Here is a 20,929-nt window from a genome sequence, read left to right as displayed (position 1 = left end):
GGATTCTGAACCAGCCTTTATACCTTTATAGCCTCAGTCCCAAGAATGTACGTAAAGCTCCGCCCCCAAAACATGTTTTGATTCCTACTAGAGTTAGCATTAAGGCCTGATATCATGACATAAGGCATTGTTTTCAATACAACTTATACACTGATCAGGCATAACATTATGACCACTGACACTGGTGAAGTGATGACCAGTCAGGGTGCCCATGCTGACCCCTGTGCACTGCCAAAAGCACCAACAATGGGCACGTGAGCATCAGAACTGGACACGGAGCAATGGAAGAAGGTGGCCTGGTCTGATGAATCACATTTTCTTTTATATCACGTGGATGACCGGGTACGTGTGTGTCGCTTACCTGGGGAACACATGGCACCAAGATGCACTATGGGAAGAAGGCAAGCTGGTGAAGGCAGGGTTATGCTTTGGGCAATGTTCTGCTGGGATTCTGCCATCCATGTGGATGTTACTTTGACACGTATCACCTACCTAAGCATTGTTACAGACCATGTTCACCCTTTCATAGAAACGGTATTCCCTGATGGCTGTGATCTCTTTCAGCAGGATAATGCAACGTGCCACAAAGCAGAAATGGTTCAGGAATGGTTTGATGACCACAACAACCAGTTTGAGGTGTTGACTCGACCTCCAAATTCCCCAGATCTCAATCCAATCACGTTGGACAAACAAGTCCGATCCATGGAGGCCCCAACTTGCAACTTACAGGACTTAAAGGATCTCCTGCTAACATCTTGGTGCCAGATCCCACAGCACACCTTCAGGGATCTAGTGGAGTCCATGCCTCGATGGGTCAGGGCTGTTTTGGCAGCAAAAGGGGGAGCAGCACAATATCAGGCATGCGGTCATAATGTTATGTCTGATCGGTGTACATTCAGCAGCTCCAAAGTGTAGCTTGTTTGACTGTAAATACAAAGAATTTGGCGAGTTACTGTGCATTTTTCTGTGTAATAAGCTCTTGTCAGCTTTAAGCACCACTATTAGCCTGGCATGTCAGCATCATTAGCTAAGCGATAGACCATTCAGACGTTAAACACTATAAACACACACATTTTGTCTCAGAGTGAATTTCAGGGCAGGTCAAGCAATGTTTTTTTTCTTTACAAAGACAAACAGACATAAATATGCTTTCCAGACTGAACGGCTGATTTTTAAAGCAGGTTTTTTCTTGCTATATTATACACTTGCTCTCAGGCCATGGCTTATCCCAATATTTTCGATCATGTTCCACACATTATTTCAGGTTAATTGGCTAACACAGAATTTAAAAATTAACTATTCCACCTTTAATGTTCATCCTAGTACATCACACAGGAGGATAACAAAACAGACACCAATACCAGTGTGAATCTGTCTGTGAATGTAATGTTACTCTAAGCAAGTCCTGAGAAACTTAGAACTTTTCCATTAGCTGAATATTTTGGGTTCATTTCAGGTGTCTGTGCCAGAGGATTTGGGTTGGGAATTTTGCTGAGACCTGGCAACGCTGGTTATCATTTTGACCTCTGGTCTGCACCACAAGGAATGTAAAAACCAGCAACATGTGCAGGAAATTGATCAAACACTTTTGTAAGACAAATCCCATTGTGGCTACACATCCCCGCTGATGTGCAGAAACACTCTGAATCAGAAAGAAATGTTTTGCCTCATGATTTGAAGCGTACAAAGAAGTTTCTCTGGCATAAAATGCAACAAAAAATGCAGAAATCATTGCTTGTTATAAATGAGAACGAGCGGTACAATTCAATGTAAGGTACAAGAGGGAGAACAAGATATATATATATATGACCCTACAGTATAATCTGTACACTGTGCTCTGTACTTTTCTTATTTTAAATAATTATATGGAAGTAAGAAAAAGACACACATAACAAAAGCCAGTTAAATGCTAAAATTGAAAAAAAAAAGATTTTTTAAAAGCATAAATAAATAAATGAATGAATAATTTATGCATTAATTAAGTTATTGCTCTGGATGTTCATGGAGACTTTGCGGGTTATCACCTTGTCCTAATTCGATAAATAAATAAATAAAATAAATGAATAAAATAAATAAAACAAACAAACAAATAAAAACAAACAAACAAATAAATAAATACTGTCATCCACTGATCATTAAATGTGCCTCGAAATGCTAGTTTGCCATGTAATTATTTAAATAATTTTATATTATATTATATTTAATATATATTGACGACCTTTATCTTGCTTACTCTTATTTTGAAATCAGGCGGCCATGTTTTATGAAAACGTTTCACTCTTTCCACTATGAGCGTAACCGCAGACTGAATACTAAATGCATCACTTTAGCAAATCCAGTGCACTAGCTAGGCTGTAGAATCCGTCACGTTGTCCTTACTATGTAGGGCATGTGTGTAGGGATCAGTGCGCGATTTAGGAGTGAGCCGTTAAGCGTCCGGTTGTAAACAGTGAGGAAGTGGGCGGTGCGGTTAAAATAGTTTACTACAGTCCTAAACCAGTACAGTAAAGACCCTACAGACTGGTGGAGGGACTGGATACGGGATTATTCTCCACTTTATGGTAATTATTTGTGTGTAAATATATAATAACTATTATTTTTACTTTAATTTAGTTGCTAGGTGTCTGGTTAAGATGCTAGCAGTTCAGTGTTTGTTGTAGTGTCATTACCGCATCCTGTTCTCAGTTCAGGATAAACACTTCAGATTCAGATCATTAGATTCAACATTAGATCATAAATTCCACTTCTGTATAAACTAATAAATATTTTTGAGTTAAATGTTTTCTGTTCGATATAATGCAGTGTTATGGGTCTTGCACCTGTTTGCAGAAGTCTTAAGCTAGTAAAATGACCGGAAAGAGACTATTTACATCTTTACATATGTACTATATAACACATAAAACCTCTTTTTTTTAATTTATTTATTTATTTATTTATTTATTTATTTATTTAATCTCCGTTGAATGTATTGATGTTTATCAAAGTTGTCCAAATTGCTATCCTTATCAGGGTATTATTCTATTATTATTATTATTATTATTATTATTATTATTATTATTATTATTATTATTTTGATAGTAGTACTAGTAGAAATAATTTTTTTTTATTTATTTATTTATTTATTTATTTATTTATTTATTTATTTATTTATTTATTTTTATTGCCCTTTAATGTATTGCTGTTTATCAAAGTTGTCCAAATTGCTATCCTTATCAGGGTTTTATTTTATTTTATTTATAACACCGTTGAATGTATTGCTGTTTATCAAAGTTGTCCAAATTGCTATCCTTATCAGGGTTTTATTTTATTTTATTTTATTTTATTTTATTTATAACACCGTTGAATGTATTGCTGTTTATCAAAGTTGTCCAAATTGCTATCCTTATCAATGTATTATTGTAGTTTTATTAGTAATTTTATTTATTTATTTATTTGTTTGTTTACACCGTTGAATGTGTTGCTGTTTATAAAAGTTGTCCAAATTGCTATCCTTATCAGGGTATTATTCTATTTTTATCAGTAACTTTGTTATTATTATTATTATTATTATTATTATTATTATTAATCAGTATTTGGGTGTTTTCAGGTGAAGCGATGGAGCAGGAAACATTAATAGCACTGAACTCTCTCAGTCTGGAGCAGAAGAGGCTCAACATCGACACGTTCAGGTTCATCTATCTTTTCTTTTCTTTTTTTTTAAAGGGATGCAAAACTAAAAACCACATTCCTGTAGGTCTCAATAATATATATATTTAGTTAAAAAATAGTTCTTAAGTGCTTATTGTTATTATTATTATTATTATTATTATTATTATTATTATTATTATTATTATTGATGTTGTTGTTGGCAGCTTTACATCTACTACTGCTAATAATTTTGTTTATGTAGCATGTTTCATACATTTAAAATGCCAAAATATAAAAAAAATGAAACAGTAGAAATGATAAAATAAATCAATAATGAAAAATTTTAATATAAATAATAATAATAATAATAAGTAGAAGAAGAAGAAGAAAAAGCAGAAGAAGAAAAACAATGAATTAAACAAATAAAGAAAATAATAATCTAAAAATATACAAATATTGAATTAAACTAAGTGGGTAAAAATAGAATAAAGCTACAACAATTGAATTTTAAATATAGTAAGTAAAAATAACCACAAATAATAAAAGTCAGTTAAATACTAAAATTGAAAATAAAAAAAAATTTAAAGTGTGAATAAATAAATGAATTAATTGTTGTATTAATTCAGTGATTGTGCTGGACATTTCTGGAGAAATGGATGGATGAATGAATGAATGAATAAATAAATAAATAAATAAATAAATAAATAAATAAATAAAAAAAAAAACTTTCAGCCATTGATCAGTTGAAGCAGAATAAGAGGAATAATACATGCTGTGATTTTGAGCCAGGTCTGTTGCTGATGTTTTTCCTATAACAGCATGTCTCTGAGTTATATATTTCTAATATTATTGGGACATAACAATTCTTGTGATATATAAATATAATGAAAGTTATGAAATGTTCCTGAGAGCCAAATAATTGTGCTGCAGTTATAACACGTCATGAACATGGTTGTGTCACATGTCTGAGCGCCATCGCGTCTCATGAACGTCTTTTGCCGTAATCGGCATCTCCGGATCTGAAACCTGAAACACTAAACTCTTTCATTCTGGTCTAAAAGAAAGCTGTGGAGGATTAGACCTGCAGGGATTACCGTTCTCAGGCAGAACAAGTGGATTAAGTTCTTGTCCAGAGCAGTGAAGTGTGGTTTATGGGAACGCTGTACCGGTTGTGTAACACGGTCAGTGTGCGCTGGATTTATCCACAGGGTCATGTGTCAGATTTAACACTTGCTGATGCCTTTAGAACAATGTGAAAGAGTGATGATGCTTGATTATATCGTTCTTATTTTTCAACTGAGCATTAGAGGGTTAAGGGCCTTGCTCAAGGGTCCAAACTCCCAACCTTCTGATCATTAGTCCAACACCTTACCCATTAAACTACCTCATCCCCAGATATTTAATGAATAAACATTTAAATCCTATCGTGTATCAGTGCTTCGTAATACTGAGCTACATGAGTAGGCAATAAAACAGTTGTTTTAGGAAATCAATGTGATGATGTGAGGAGTTACACTCCCATGCATTAATCTGTAATTCATCTGTATTCCTTTCATATGACAACAATCCAGTCATGCCTCGATATAGCAACGAGCAGCAATTATCATCGTTCAAGCACTTTAAGATCAGCATTATTTAGCAAGAGTGTAAGCATTTAACACTTTAGGAGTTTCTTTAGATTCTGTATTTTACAGAATATTAACACAATTTAAAACTGGGTATCAGTCGACTTGGTTTGCTTCACTGAACCTAAAGATACTGAGCTATAATGAACTTAAGACTGCTTAAATCTCGTAACCAGATGGTGGCTCTGTTCAGAAAGTGCTTATGTTCCCTTATTTCATGCTTATTATACGCCAAAGCCATGTGGAGATTTAACGTCACGTTCATTTTGAAGTGATTGCTGCCGTATTCATTGATGTCATGAATGTGAACATTTTGGTTTATCAAATACGCTATATTACCAAAAGTTTTGGGACACCCCTCCAAATCATTGAGTTCAGGTGTTGTTTTTCAGGGGTTGGGCTCGGCCCCTTAGTTCCAGTGAAAGGAACTCTTAATGCTTCAGCTTCATACCAAGACATTTTGGACAATTTCATGCTCCCAACTTTGTGGGAACAGTTTGGGGATGACCCCTTCCTGTTCCAACATGACTGCACACCAGTGACCAAAGCAAGGTCCATAAAGACATGGATGAGAGAGTTTGGTGTGGAGGAACTTGACTGGCCTGCACAGAGTCCTGACCTCAACCCTATAGAACACCTTTGGGATGAATTAGAGCGGAGACTGTGAGCCAGACCTTCTCCTCCAACATCAGTGCCTGACCTTACAAATGCTCTTCTAGAGGAATGGTCAAAAATTCCCATAAACACACTCCTAAACCTCGTGGAAAGCCTTCCCAGAAGAGGTGAAGCTGTTATAGCTGCAAAGGGTGGGACAACTCCATATTACATTCATGTGCATGTTAAGGCAGATGTTCCAAAACTTTTGGAAATATAGTGTATCTTTTTCACGTCATGTTTTGAAGATGATCTGAGCAAAATTTGGAGGAGTTCTAGGAGAATTTAGAAATAATAAAAGAATAAATAAAAGAATTTACCGACTGTATTTCGTAAATAAAACAGCTTTAATAGCTCCTTGTTCAAGACCAACTCCATTCAGTATAAGCAGCAGTACATTACTGTACAGTTTATTTTAAGTCTAAGGTTTATTTTGTTTTCTTACATCACCGGAAGTTTGCTCTCGACTTGAAAGTTACAGAAACATCCTGTTCCTCTAACTGTGGAATCATTTGTTTCAAGCTGGTTTTGAATAAGAACCTGACTGTTTCATTCTGGAGAGATCGCACGTCTTTCCTTATCCGACACCGAGCCGTGCATCTGAGTGACTTAGACGAAGGAAAAGCTGTTAATGTACAGACTAAAAATAATACACCGTGCCCTGCTCTGTGTTTTTCTCTGATTAGTCAAAGTGCTTTTTGTTAATCACAGCAGGTCAGAGGGCTGAGAGAGCGAGACGTGATGCGTTATAAAAATAGCGTTAAGATTTGACGAAGGTTAACTGAATTGCTGCTTATTCTTTCGAACGTTTTATAGAGGGCAAACTTTGATATACACCAACCAGGCATAACATTATGACCAATATTGTGTTGGTCCCCCTTTTGCTGCCAGAACAGCCCTGACCCATTCTGCACTGTGTATTCTGACCCCTTTCTATCAGAACCAGCATTAACTTCTTCAGCAATGTGAGCAATAGTAGCTCGTCTGATGGATCGGATCACACGGGCCAGCCTTCCCTCCCCACGTGCATCAGTGAGCCTTGACCGCCCATGACCCTGGCATAACATTATGACCACTGCCAGGTGAAGTGAATAAGACTGATGATCTCCTCATCATGGCACCTGTTAGTGGGTGGGATATATTAGGGAGCAAGTCAACATTTTGTCCTCAAAGTTGATGTTAGAATCAGGAAAAATGGACAAGCGTAAGGATTTAAGCGAGTTTGACGAAGGAACAAATCGTGATGGTGACTGGATCAGAGCATCTCCAACACTGCAGCTCTTGTGGGGTGTTCAAAGTCTGCAGTGGTCAGTATCTATCAACAGTGGTGAAGCGGCGACAGGGTCATGGACGGCCAAGGCTCGTTGAAGGCTGGCCCGTGTGATCCGATCCAACAGACGAGCTACTGTTGCTCACATTGCTGAAGAAGGTAATGCTGGTTCTGATAGAAAGGTGTCAGAATACACAGTGCAGGACGGGTCAGCAAAACAGGGACCAACACCAATATTAGGCAGGTGGTCATAATGTTATGCCTGATCTGTGTTTAATGTAAAAAAAAAAAAAAATACATAAATGATAACATTTCTTTATCTGTCTAGACTAAACTGTTTTCTAAATATATCTGAAAAACGTGACATTGCTTTAAAAATAAAAATAAATAAAAATAAATAATTGAATAGCTGTATTCTTTTCTTATCATCTCACTGTCCCCTCAGGTTTGCTTATTAGGGATAAAAAAAAAAAATTATCATATTTTTCTGTTTCCATAATTCTGTCTCTTCTGTCCATTGTTAAAAGCGCTATAGAAATAAACTGAATTGAATTCTAATTCTTTCTTCTAATGCATTTCTTCCTATACATATTTCTTCTCCCCTCCAGGCTCTTCATGGTCACCTGGAACGTGGCTACAGCGGAGCCTCCTGAAGACATCACGTCTCTCCTGCAGCTGAATTCGCTGAACAAAGCAGACCTCTATGTGATCGGGTTGGTGCTGATGGGCTTTTCATATTCAGCCTCAAATGACGATTAAATTCATTTAAATATGACGGACACAGTGTCGAATCCACTCGATCTATTTGTTTCTCTTAGTTCATATGTAACAGTGTTAACCTGAGCCGTCCGGGTCACGGCACCAAGATTGGATTGAGGTTGCAATTTTCTAAATTCCTCGTATACTAAGGTGTTTGTCTAAGCCTCTGTCTCTGTTTTGCTTTTCTTCCCCAGGTTACAGGAAGTGAGAGCAGCACCTCTGAAGTTCGTCACAGATCTAGCTTTTGGAGATTCCTGGAGCTCCCTGTTTATGAATACGTTGACTCCTCTGGGTTATATTAAAGTACGCCTTCTTTTATTTCTACTCCATAACCAAATACTGAGCTTCTACAGACTTTATTTGCTTGCACATTTACACACGTTACAGGTTAGAAACCCTGACACGGATGGATAGAACGATATAGGGAGTTAAACTGCTAAAGATAGAAAGCCTGAGATCCAACGAACGGAGGAACAGAAGAAAAGGAGGAGGGAACAGGAGGAGATCAGGAGAAAGCGTACTAGGAATACAGGTCAGAGAGGTAGAATAAGATCCGGTCATGTGCTTGGAAGATGTAGAAGAGAAGATTTAGAAGAGTTTGCATACCCCTAATGTGACGTTAATGCGACGAGCTTTTATCGCTTCAAGTCTCCAGTCACTGTACTGTGAAGTAGGCGGTTTTATCACCGGTTGCCATGGTAATAATGTTTATCAGTGGGTGGCGTGTCTAGCGTTCCAAATCCAAGTTTTCTTGAGGCTAAAATGAAACGTTCTGCAGGGAGATTTGGTGTTTGTGTATAAAATTCAGCAGTGTTTATCTGCATCATATCATGTGAGATGAAGGAGAAGCAGTGTGTGATCTTTACCATCTCTCCTGTCTTCACTCCCATCCGTAGTTGCTACACCGAGTTACTCCATATTTCAGAAGCTTTGTTCAACACTGTTGTGTCACCGATTTGGACACGCCCACATCTAGAGGTGCTGTGTGTGTGAACGTTGGATCAGAGAAAGTGAAGAATACTTCCTGGTTCGGGCTCGCCACAGCAGATCATTCGGTCCACAGGTTTTGATTTTTAGTCCCGATGCTCTTCCTGACGCAACCCTCCCATTTAATCCGGGCTTGGGACCGGCGCTGAAAGTTCACTCTTCCGTGGCTGGGTTAGCTCCCTGCTCGGGAATCGAACCCGGGCCGCGCCAATGAGAGAGCGGGATCCTGGTGCTGGACCACCAGGAGGCATAATATTCATCCCAGTACCATTTATAATTAGTCATATAGATTTAGATAATTGTTTTATTTAAGTAGATTTGGAAAATGCAAAGTCACATATTTTAAAGGCACAGAGATCTGAAGAGAAAAGAGAAATGATTGGTTGTTCAAGTGCTAGAGTGATCTAGTCAGGCTGGTAAGATAAACAAAAATATGGCACAGGTACATGTGTTGAGAATAAGGTGTTAATCTGGATCCTTGTCTGAACAGGAACGTCTAAAGGCCACAAGGACCATTGTTAAAATCCTCACTGGTCTGGACCTCACCGATCCGGACCTGAGCGTTTTAAAGCCGAAGGAATGACACATGATGTCTCTGTGTTTCTTTCCTCAGGTGTCCGCTGTGAGGATGCAGGGTCTGCTGCTGCTCTTCTTCTCTAAGTTAGAGCACGTCCCCTATATTAGAGAAATCCGGACCACATACACTCGCACCGGGATCTACGGATACTGGGTAAGCGCCTGTAAATAAACACGGTGTGTATTAGAAAGCGTATTGCTCTGTATTTCTCACTAGATGACAGAAGGCACTTAAAAAGAGGCACTATAGCAATTCAGAAACTTTATACCTTCTCATATTTTATTTATATTAGGCCACAATGTTGGTCAATGCTTGAATAATGGATGCATTAATCTGTTTATCTGTATTGAACAGATTTTAGCCTGAATTGATTATCAGAATTTTTAAATTAGTATATCTGACTTCACTGAAACACACACACACACACACACAGCTTTCAATATCATGTATCTCCTACATCATACCATATCAGAAATTTTCCATAAATGTCCTGATTCTCATTTTATGACTATAACCATCACTATGTTTTCCCAGGGAAATAAAGGCGGGGTCAGCATCCGTTTCTCCTTGTATGGTCATTCTCTCTGCTTCCTCAACTGTCACCTGTCAGCGCACATCCATAACGCCTCTGAGAGAGTGGAGGAGTTTGAGCACATCCTCAACTCCCAGACCTTTGACGACAAAAACACTCTGTCTGTTTTAGACCACAAGTGAGTGCTCAGCAACGTGTACATGAAGATTATTCCGTATATGCCTGAAACGAGAAAGCATGGATAGACAGAAGGAGTAAAACACATGGAGGAGTGCTGTCATGGGAAAATAATCAACTGATGATGTGATGAAGCAGAGTAGATGTTGATTATTTATCCAGTAACAGCAATTTACACAGCACTTATTCCTTATTCCTTCTTCAGAATTAACTGACACTAGAGAAATGTTAAACATCTACTTATTCTCTTTGAACTTCACCATATTAATGATTATATACACCGATCAGGCATAACTTTATGACCACCTGCCTAATATTGTGTTGGTCCCCCTTTTTGCTGCCAAAACAGCCCTGACCCGTCCTGCACTGTGAATTCTGACACCTTTCTATCAGAACCAGCATTAACTTCTTCAGCAATTTGAGCAACAGTGACCCATGACCCTGTTGTTGGTTCACCACTGTTCCTTCCTTGGACCACTTTTGATAGATACTGACCACTGCAGACCGGGAACACGCCACAAGAGCTGCAGTTTTGGAGATGCTCTGATCCAGTGGTCTAGCCATCACAATCTGGCCCTTCATCAAACTCGCTCAAATCCTTACGCTTGTCCATTTTTCCTGCTTCTAACACATCAACTTTGAGGGCAAAATGTTCACTTACTGTCTAATATATCCCACCCACTAACAGGTGCCATGATGAGGAGATCATCAGTCTTATTCACTTCACCTGGCAGTGCATTAAAGTAACTGCTACAGCTGGAGCAGTAAGCAAAGCTGCTGTTATAGGACATTACTCAACACTTTCTGACCAATCAGATTCGAGAACTCAGCATCCCTGGTAGAATAAGATGAAATGTCCACTGATATGATTTTATAGCTCTAGGTCTAGACAGCTATCAGAGCCCCAGACCATCTATGTTTTTTTTTAAGTTGTATATAATAAAGCTGCTCTGTTTTTAGGCTCGTCTTCTGGTTCGGAGACTTGAATTTTCGTATCGAAGACCACGGGATGCACTTCATCCGCAACTGCATCAACAGCAAGAATTTCAACCTGCTGTGGACTAAAGACCAGGTAAACACTGCCACGTCGCCCCGTTCCCGTAGAAACACCCTCAGCATTTTTATGACCCGCCTTGTTAATCCTCCTTTTGTCTCTACAGCTGAATATGATGAAAAAGAAGATTCCCAGACTGCAGCAGTTTGAAGAAGGACCTCTCAATTTTCAGCCTACCTACAAATTCGACTTGAACTCCGATAAATACGACTCAAGGTGAGTGGAACGTGAGCGTACCTAACTCACAACCCTTTCCCCCCCGGGTGGTGTTACAGCCGTATCACGTTACAGTGACTCAGGTTCTGTCCTCTCTTATCCTCGCAGGCTACAGACGGCTTGGTTCGGTCTTACGTAAGAGTTCAATTCTTAAATAAATTTCCTCATGGATACTTATCCTTCACTAACGCTCTCCTCTGAAGTCCACTTTCACTCTGATTGGTGGACACAGCGCACTGATCCAGTTTCCTCGTACTAAACTAGCTACATTAGTGTATAATCTGCCATGTTACACAGCGTCATGTGATCTCTTCCTTACTGTGACATTACGCTGCTAACACTCTCACTGTGATTAAGACGATTATACTAATACTTGTGAAAAAGTTAAATGAGTAGGTATGACCTGAATCAAAGAGATGAAGTGTGAATGCAGTGTTAATAACATACTGTAATGATTTGCCTGGCTCCATGCAAGAGCATTAATATGTACTTAATTAAGTTAATTTCTTTTTTTTATTCCTTTTTTAAAAATGTTTTTACGCTGTATATCTTTTTAGATATTATTTATTTGCTTATTATTTATTTATTTTTTATTTAATTTATTCGTAATAAATCAATTGATTAATTTATTTATCTCTTTTTAAAAGGTCATTTATTTTATTTTTTTATTTCAATTGATTTATTTAAATAGTTAATTAATTTTGTTATAAAGATTTATTTTATTCCGTTCTAAACAATTCAATAGCTTGTCTTTTTTTTTTTTTACACAGTATATCTTTTAAAATATTATTTATTTGCTTATTTTTATTTAATTTTAATAAATCAATTGATTAATCCGTTTATCCCTTTTTAAAAGGTCATTTATTTTATTTTATTTTATTTTGTATTTTAATTGATTTATTTAACTGCATATTTGATTTATTTATTTATTTTTATTTTTTATTTTTATTATAAAGATTGTTCTAAACAATTCAGTATTTTGTACATGTGCTCCAAATATTAGCTGCATTATAACAGAAATGCCACTTCACCTCTCTCTATCTCTGTGTGTAACTGGTCATACACACTATGTGCTCGTTTTAGTCTCCTGTGTGTGTTTCCATAATCTGTTTTAATACAATTTAGTAATTAAAGGTAAGATTTTTATGATGAAACAGCGAGAGACTGCCACTTTGATACGGTTAGGAGTAAGTCGCAGGGTTTTTCCCGTCCTTACCCATCTGCTGTACTTGTGTACGTTGATGGAGAGTATTAGAAGATACTGATGATGTTAAAAATTAAAAATCTAGTCTAAAATTGCTCTAATGGTACGTCCCCTTTAGGATTCCCTCTAAGCGCAGACATCAAGAAATCCTTAAAATTGCCCAAATGTAAAAGCAGAGATTACATACTTGTTGCCATAGCGACAACAGATTCACCTGGTTTAACTGCTGTGTTAGATTACGCATCCCTAAAAGCATTACAGGAAGATAAATATCACATTTTTCTCGGTGTTTTGCTGCCAAGCCTCAGATTCCTACTGTTAAAATATCCGTAAATAAAAAATCATACAAATTAGACATAACAAAAAGCCACTAAAGGGAATGATCTGAGCCGATTTGATCGGATATCACAGCAGATGAAGAGATTTAGATGCAGAGATTATGTAGAAATGTGGCCCTTTATTAGGAAAGACTAGGACGATGTAAATATTCTGTAAGATCAGCAGCAGCTCTTCACATCTCTTCTCTTCTCTTCTCTTCTCTTCTCTTCTCTTCTCTTCTCTTCTCTTCTCTTCTCTTCTCTTCTCTTCTCTTCTCTTCTCTTCTCTTCTCTTCTCTTCTCTTCTCTGTACTCACGTGACTCACATGACTGGGCAGCGCGAAAAAGCGCAAGCCCGCATGGTGCGATCGGATCCTGTGGTGGATGAACCCCAAACCTCCACCTCAGAATTCAGATAAAAAGCATAACGACGCTGACGCTGATGATGATGATGATGATGAAGAGCAGAAGCGGCTTGAGAAGACGTCGGATGAATTTCCTCTCCGAGTCGTACAGGACACTTACACCAGCAACATGGAGTACAGCGTCAGTGACCATAAACCCGTCATCGGCGTCTTCACACTGGAGGTGAGGCTCACATCAGCTTTAATCTTATCGCAGCGCAATATATCTTTATATAACGATCCGCACTGCTGTGTAGAAGTATTGGCACCCTTCAGGAAAGTCAGAATTACACATGCAGGTTTGAACTATCGGAAGGAAAAATTCTATGCTGTTTAATTTTTATTTATTTATCTATTTATTTATGAAAATTCATCGGCATTATTATTATTTTATTATGATATTACTTTTAATTTGTATTTTGAGACTTTTTGTGTTTAAACGTTCATTGTTTTTTTGCATGGTATTGCGAATAAAGGTGAACTCAAAGAAAACGTGAAGGTCGATTCAGGAATAATTTTTTTTTCTCGTTCTCTGGTCATTCAACCTACTGGACTACTGAGAAAATATTAAAAAGAAATTTCCTGAAAAGCCATTTTTTAAATTAATTAATTTATTTTTTTAAAATTATTTTTCTTTGGTTACAGACAAATAAGGGATTTGCAAAAAAATCTTTATAAATATTTATACCCTCGGGAAACGTGGGGTGACGTGATGTGGTGTAAGAGAGAAGAATTATAATCCAGATTGCAAAAGTGCATTTATTTAAAATATTTCTGATAGATGTAAATCATTTTAAGAAAAAAATAACATGAAAAATCATATTTGTAACATGGTGTATGATAGAGAGATAAATTGTTATGTGCATTATCTATTTTATTTCACACTGTGCCAATATATATATAAGGATGCGGATATGTGATGTGTGTTGTGTGTTGTGTGTTGTGTGATGTGTGTTGTGTGATGTGTGATGTGTGATGTGTGTTGTGTGTTGTGTGTTGTGTGATGTGTGTTGTGTGATGTGTGATGTGTGATGTGTGTTGTGTGATGTGTGTTCTGTGTTGTGTGATGTGTGATGTGTGATGTGTGTTGTGTGTTGTGTGTTGTGTGTTGTGTGATGTGTGATGTGTGATGTGTGTTGTGTGTTGTGTGTTGTGTGATGTGTGTTGTGTGTTGTGTGATGTGTGATGTGTGTTGTGTGATGTGTGATGTGTGATGTGTGTTGTGTGTTGTGTGATGTGTGTTGTGTGATGTGTGTTGTGTGATGTGTGATGTGTGATGTGTGTTGTGTGATGTGTGATGTGTGATGTGTGTTGTGTGTTGTGTGTTGTGTGATGTGTGATGTGTGTTGTGTGATGTGTGTTGTGTGATGTGTGTTGTGTGGTGTGTGTTGTGTGTTGTGTGATGTGTGATGTGTGTTGTGTGATGTGTGTTGTGTGTTGTGTGTTCTGTGATGTGTGTTGTGTGTTGTGTGATGTGTGTTGTGTGTTGTGTGATGTGTGATGTGTGATGTGTGATGTGTGTTGTGTGATGTGTGATGTGTGTTGTGTGATGTGTGTTGTGTGTTGTGTGATGTGTGATGTGTGTTGTGTGTTCTGTGATGTGTGTTCTGTGATGTGTGTTGTGTGATGTGTGATGTGTGATGTGTGTTGTGTGTTGTGTGTTGTGTGATGTGTGATGTGTGTTGTGTGTTCTGTGATGTGTGTTGTGTGATGTGTGATGTGTGTTGTGTGATGTGTGATGTGTGATGTGTGTTGTGTGATGTGTGATGTGTGTTGTGTGTTCTGTGATGTGTGTTGTGTGATGTGTGATGTGTGATGTGTGATGTGTGATGTGTGTTGTGTGATGTGTGTTGTGTGATGTGTGTTGTGTGATGTGTGATGTGTGTTGTGTGATGTGTGTTGTGTGATGTGTGTTGTGTGATGTGTGATGTGTGTTGTGTGATGTGTGATGTGTGTTGTGTGTTGTGTGATGTGTGTTGTGTGATGTGTGATGTGTGTTGTGTGATGTGTGATGTGTGATGTGTGTTGTGTGTTGTGTGATGTGTGTTGTGTGATGTGTGATGTGTGTTGTGTGATGTGTGTTGTGTGATGTGTGTTGTGTGATGTGTGATGTGTGTTGTGTGATGTGTGTTGTGTGATGTGTGATGTGTGATGTGTGTTGTGTGATGTGTGTTGTGTGATGTGTGTTGTGTGATGTGTGTTGTGTGATGTGTGTTGTGTGATGTGTGATGTGTGTTGTGTGATGTGTGATGTGTGATGTGTGTTGTGTGTTGTGTGATGTGTGTTGTGTGATGTGTGATGTGTGTTGTGTGTTGTGTGATGTGTGATGTGTGTTGTGTGATGTGTGATGTGTGTTGTGTGTTGTGTGTTGTGTGATGTGTGATGTGTGATGTGTGTTGTGTGATGTGTGATGTGTGTTGTGTGTTGTGTGATGTGTGATGTGTGTTGTGTGTTGTGTGATGTGTGATGTGTGATGTGTGTTGTGTGTTGTGTGATGTGTGATGTGTGTTGTGTGATGTGTGATGTGTGTTGTGTGATGTGTGATGTGTGATGTGTGATGTGTGTTGTGTGATGTGTGTTGTGTGATGTGTGATGTGTGATGTGTGTTGTGTGATGTGTGATGTGTGATGTGTGTTGTGTGATGTGTGATGTGTGATGTGTGATGTGTGTTGTGTGATGTGTGTTGTGTGATGTGTGTTGTGTGATGTGTGATGTGTGATGTGTGATGTGTGATGTGTGTTGTGTGATGTGTGATGTGTGTTGTGTGATGTGTGATGTGTGATGTGTGTTGTGTGATGTGTGTTGTGTGATGTGTGTTGTGTGATGTGTGTTGTGTGATGTGTGTTGTGTGATGTGTGTTGTGTGATGTGTGATGTGTGATGTGTGTTGTGTGTTGTGTGTTGTGTGATGTGTGTTGTGTGTTGTGTGATGTGTGATGTGTGTTGTGTGTTGTGTGATGTGTGTTGTGTGATGTGTGATGTGTGTTGTGTGATGTGTGTTGTGTGATGTGTGTTGTGTGATGTGTGATGTGTGTTGTGTGATGTGTGATGTGTGTTGTGTGATGTGTGATGTGTGATGTGTGTTGTGTGATGTGTGATGTGTGTTCTGTGTTGTGTGATGTGTGATGTGTGATGTGTGTTCTGTGTTGTGTGATGTGTGATGTGTGTTGTGTGTTGTGTGATGTGTGATGTGTGTTGTGTGATGTGTGATGTGTGTTGTGTGTTGTGTGATGTGTGTTGTGTGTTGTGTGATGTGTGATGTGTGATGTGTGTTGTGTGATGTGTGATGTGTGATGTGTGTTGTGTGATGTGTGATGTGTGTTGTGTGATGTGTGATGTGTGTTGTGTGTTGTGTGATGTGTGTTGTGTGATGTGTGATGTGTGTTGTGTGTTGTGTGATGTGTGATGTGTGTTGTGTGATGTGTGTTGTGTGATGTGTGTTGTGTGATGTGTGATGTGTGTTGTGTGATGTGTGATGTGTGATGTGTGTTGTGTGATGTGTGATGTGTGTTGTGTGATGTGTGATGTGTGATGTGTGATGTGTGTTGTGTGATGTGTGTTGTGTGATGTGTGTTGTGTGTTGTGTGATGTGTGATGTGTGTTGTGTGATGTGTGATGTGTGTTGTGTGATGTGTGATGTGTGTTGTGTGATGTGTGTTGTGTGATGTGTGATGTGTGATGTGTGATGTGTGTTGTGTGATGTGTGATGTGTGTTGTGTGTTGTGTGATGTGTGATGTGTGTTGTGTGATGTGTGTTGTGTGATGTGTGTTGTGTGATGTGTGTTGTGTGATGTGTGTTGTGTGATGTGTGATGTGTGATGTGTGTTGTGTGTTGTGTGATGTGTGTTGTGTGTTGTGTGATGTGTGTTGTGTGATGTGTGTTGTGTGATGTGTGATGTGTGATGTGTGTTGTGTGTTGTGTGTTGTGTGATGTGTGATGTGTGTTGTGTGTTGTGTGATGTGTGATGTGTGTTGTGTGTTGTGTGATGTGTGTTGTGTGTTGTGTGATGTGTGATGTGTGTTGTGTGTTGTGTGATGTGTGTTGTGTGTTGTGTGTTGTGTGATGTGTGATGTGTGATGTGTGTTGTGTGATGTGTGTTGTGTGTTGTGTGATGTGTGATGTGTGTTGTGTGATGTGTGATGTGTGTTGTGTGATGTGTGATGTGTGTTGTGTGATGTGTGATGTGTGTTGTGTGTTGTGTGTTGTGTGATGTGTGTTGTGTGATGTGTGTTGTGTGATGTGTGATGTGTGATGTGTGATGTGTGTTGTGTGATGTGTGATGTGTGTTGTGTGATGTGTGATGTGTGTTGTGTGATGTGTGATGTGTGTTGTGTGATGTGTGATGTGTGTTGTGTGATGTGTGATGTGTGTTGTGTGATGTGTGATGTGTGTTGTGTGTTGTGTGATGTGTGTTGTGTGATGTGTGATGTGTGTTGTGTGATGTGTGATGTGTGTTGTGTGATGTGTGTTGTGTGTTGTGTGTTGTGTGATGTGTGATGTGTGATGTGTGTTGTGTGATGTGTGATGTGTGTTGTGTGATGTGTGATGTGTGTTGTGTGATGTGTGTTGTGTGATGTGTGATGTGTGTTGTGTGTTCTGTGATGTGTGTTCTGTGATGTGTGATGTGTGTTGTGTGTTGTGTGTTGTGTGATGTGTGATGTGTGTTGTGTGTTGTGTGATGTGTGATGTGTGTTGTGTGATGTGTGTTGTGTGATGTGTGATGTGTGTTGTGTGTTGTGTGATGTGTGATGTGTGATGTGTGATGTGTGATGTGTGATGTGTGTTGTGTGATGTGTGTTGTGTGATGTGTGATGTGTGTTGTGTGTTGTGTGATGTGTGATGTGTGTTGTGTGTTGTGTGATGTGTGTTGTGTGTTGTGTGATGTGTGATGTGTGATGTGTGTTGTGTGTATCCCTCCAGCTGATGAAGATGTACGAGACTCCTCTGGTTCATGTGAGTGCTGAGGGAGAATGGAGTGCAGACATGGACGCTGTGGTGACTTACAGTCCTCTGGAGCAGTTTCCTTCCAGTGCCTGGGACTGGATTGGCCTTTATAAGGTCAGGATCTGGGTCTGCTCTCGCTTTTAGAGGAGTGAGGGATGATCTCTCTCTCTCTCTGTCTCTGTCCCCCCCCCCTCTTCCCCCCTTTCCCCTCTGTCCATCTCCCCCCCCCCTCTGTGTGTGTCTCTCTCTCTCTCTCTCTCTCCCACAAACATACTCAGTCGAACAGAGAGTTTTTCTAGTAGGCCTAACTAGATACTCATACTGAAACCTTGAGTATCATTTCCCATTGCTGTTCTGTATAAAATATATATATATAAATATGATAACAATACTAACAATAGGAAAACAACTTAATCTCTCTCTCGCTCTCTCTGTCTCTCTCCCTCTCCCGCCCTTCTCTCTCTCTCTCTCTCTTCCTCTCTGTCTCTCTCTCTCTCTGTCTGTCTCTCTCTCTCTCTTCTTCTCTTTCTCTCTCGTTCTCTCTCTCTCTGTCTCTCTCCCTCTCCCGCCCTTCTCTCTCTCTCTCTCTCTCTCTCTCTTCCTCTCTGTCTCTCTCTCTCTCTCCCTCTCTGTCTCTCTCTCTCTCCCTCTCCCGCCCTTCTCTCTCTCTCCCTCTCTGTCTCTCTCTCTCTCCCTCTCCCGCCCTTCTCTCTCTCTCTCTCTCTCTCTCTCTCTCTCTCTTCCTCTCTGTCTCTCTCTCTCTCTCTCTCTCTCTCTCTCTCTCTCTCTCTCTGCAGGTTGGCTTCCAGAGTGTTTATGACTACATCACCTATACCTGGGTAAAGGATGACCAGGTGGCCTTCAGTAATGAGCTCATCCAGGTAACATGCTGCAGATCTGCCACATGCTACCATCACTTCTGCTTAGATAAATTGAATTTATCTGCTTCAGTTGTTATTGTTTTTTTGTTGATGTTTACAGGTGTATGTAAGCAAGGAGGAGATCCCGGTCAGAGGCGGTGAATGTGTCCTGTGTTACTACAGTAGTAACCTGCAGTGCATTGTGGGTATCAGCGAACCTTTTAAAGTGAGTATATGAGCACTTCTATATGAAAACGAATCTTTATACTGATATTAATTACTTTTAAATGTTAAATATAAACATTATATTGCTAGTACTGTGCTCACGAAACCTCATAATCTATCCTGTAGGTTCACGAGTCACAAGCGGCGATTGAAGAAGGCTTTTTATTCGAGAACGTTAACAGATACGACCAGACTCTGTCCAGTTAGGACCACATGAAGAAGCCGGTTAAAGCTGATCAGCATTCGATGCTCTTTCTGCTTTGGAAGAAAAAAAACCCGAAGAGTTTATGACGCAAGTGCAATTTTTATCCGATCTCGGTTTTTGTTTATTTTACCCTGTGTTGCCTTTTTTTTCCCAGCGATATTGGTCAGGCCTTTAATTTAATTATTTTAACTATAAGCCTATAAAATGTCAATAAAGCATGCTCTGAACGAAAACTTTAATTTAGAAACTTTTTAATCTTGGACTTAAATGTCTTTAAGGTCATTGTAATATTTTTAAGGTGTTTTATGTCCTTTTTATTCCCCCAGCTCAATTCTGTTCATGTACTGTAATCTCTGTTGCCAGTGTTATTTTATAGCTCATCATGTTTATTTACATCTTTTACAAAAGAAGAATGTAATGTAGAAAACTTTGCACTGATTCCTTGTGTGTGTGTGTGTGTGTGTGTAGTTTGTACAACACTTTATGCTATGTTACATTGATGAGAATTTAATTATTTTACTCGTATTCCTGTTTTTTATTTATGTTAGTATGATTTGTCCATTATTTTAAAGATGTGTTGTCTATACATTATATAAATATATAAGTTTATTTGAATATATGACTACACTGATTTTTTTTTAACTGTGTAATTTACACCCATTAGGCATAACATTATGACCGCTGAGAGGTGACGTGAATAACTCTGGTGATCTCCTCATCATGGCACCTGTTAGTGGGTGGGATATATTAGATATATTAGTTAGAAGCAGGAAAAATGGACAAGTGTGAGGATTTGAGCGAGTTTGAAGATTGTGATGGCTAGACCACTGGATCAGAGCATGTCCAAAACTGCAGCTCTTGTGCGGTGTTCCTGGTCTGCAGTGGTCAGTATCTATCAAAAGTGGTCCAAGGAAGGAACAGTGGTGAACCGGTGACAGGGTCATGGACAGCCAAGGGTCATTGATGCACGTGGGTCCGTGTGATCCGATCCAAAAAATGAGCTACTGTTGCTCAGATTGCTGAAGAAGTTAATGCTGGTTCTGATAGAAAGGTGTCAGAATACACAGTGCAGGACGGGTCAGCAAAACAGGGACCAACACCAATATTAGGCAGGTGGTCATAATGTTATGCCTGATCTGTGTTTAATGTAAAAAAAAAAAAATACATAAATGATAACATTTCTTTATCTGTCTAGACTAAACTGTTTTCTAAATATATCTGAAAAACGTGATGCTTATTAATTATTTTTGGCACAATTTTATTTCTTGGTCTATAATAATATATTGCTTTTT

The 20,929-nt window shown here is 38.8% G+C and overlaps 1 protein-coding gene across 2 annotated transcripts; it reads left to right on the top strand.

Annotated features, from left to right (window-relative positions):
* The first annotated feature begins 2,325 nt into the window (after window positions 1-2,325).
* Window positions 2,326-20,899, top strand: inpp5ka (inositol polyphosphate-5-phosphatase Ka). Of its 2 annotated transcripts, XM_058413846.1 has the most exons (14): window positions 2,326-2,561; window positions 3,587-3,668; window positions 7,785-7,889; window positions 8,130-8,238; window positions 9,536-9,652; window positions 10,034-10,209; window positions 11,169-11,280; window positions 11,369-11,478; window positions 11,587-11,613; window positions 13,338-13,587; window positions 18,324-18,461; window positions 19,145-19,228; window positions 19,329-19,433; window positions 19,559-20,899. In XM_058413846.1, exons 2-14 carry the CDS (start codon window positions 3,595-3,597, stop codon window positions 19,637-19,639), a joined length of 1,488 nt encoding a protein of 495 aa, XP_058269829.1. In that variant the 5' UTR covers window positions 2,326-2,561; window positions 3,587-3,594; the 3' UTR covers window positions 19,640-20,899. The 2 variants fall into 2 exon arrangements, with proteins under 2 accessions (XP_058269829.1, XP_058269830.1); XM_058413847.1 differs by lacking the exon at window positions 11,587-11,613 and having other exon boundaries at window positions 2,328-2,561; window positions 19,559-20,897.
* The last annotated feature ends 30 nt before the right edge of the window (window positions 20,900-20,929 follow it).

This window comes from Hemibagrus wyckioides, linkage group LG17, assembly GCF_019097595.1.
Source record: "Hemibagrus wyckioides isolate EC202008001 linkage group LG17, SWU_Hwy_1.0, whole genome shotgun sequence".
In the NCBI taxonomy this organism is placed as follows: domain Eukaryota; kingdom Metazoa; phylum Chordata; class Actinopteri; order Siluriformes; family Bagridae; genus Hemibagrus; species Hemibagrus wyckioides.
The sequence above is the reverse complement of the archived record's forward strand: the minus strand, read 5'-3'. Positions and strand labels throughout refer to the sequence as shown.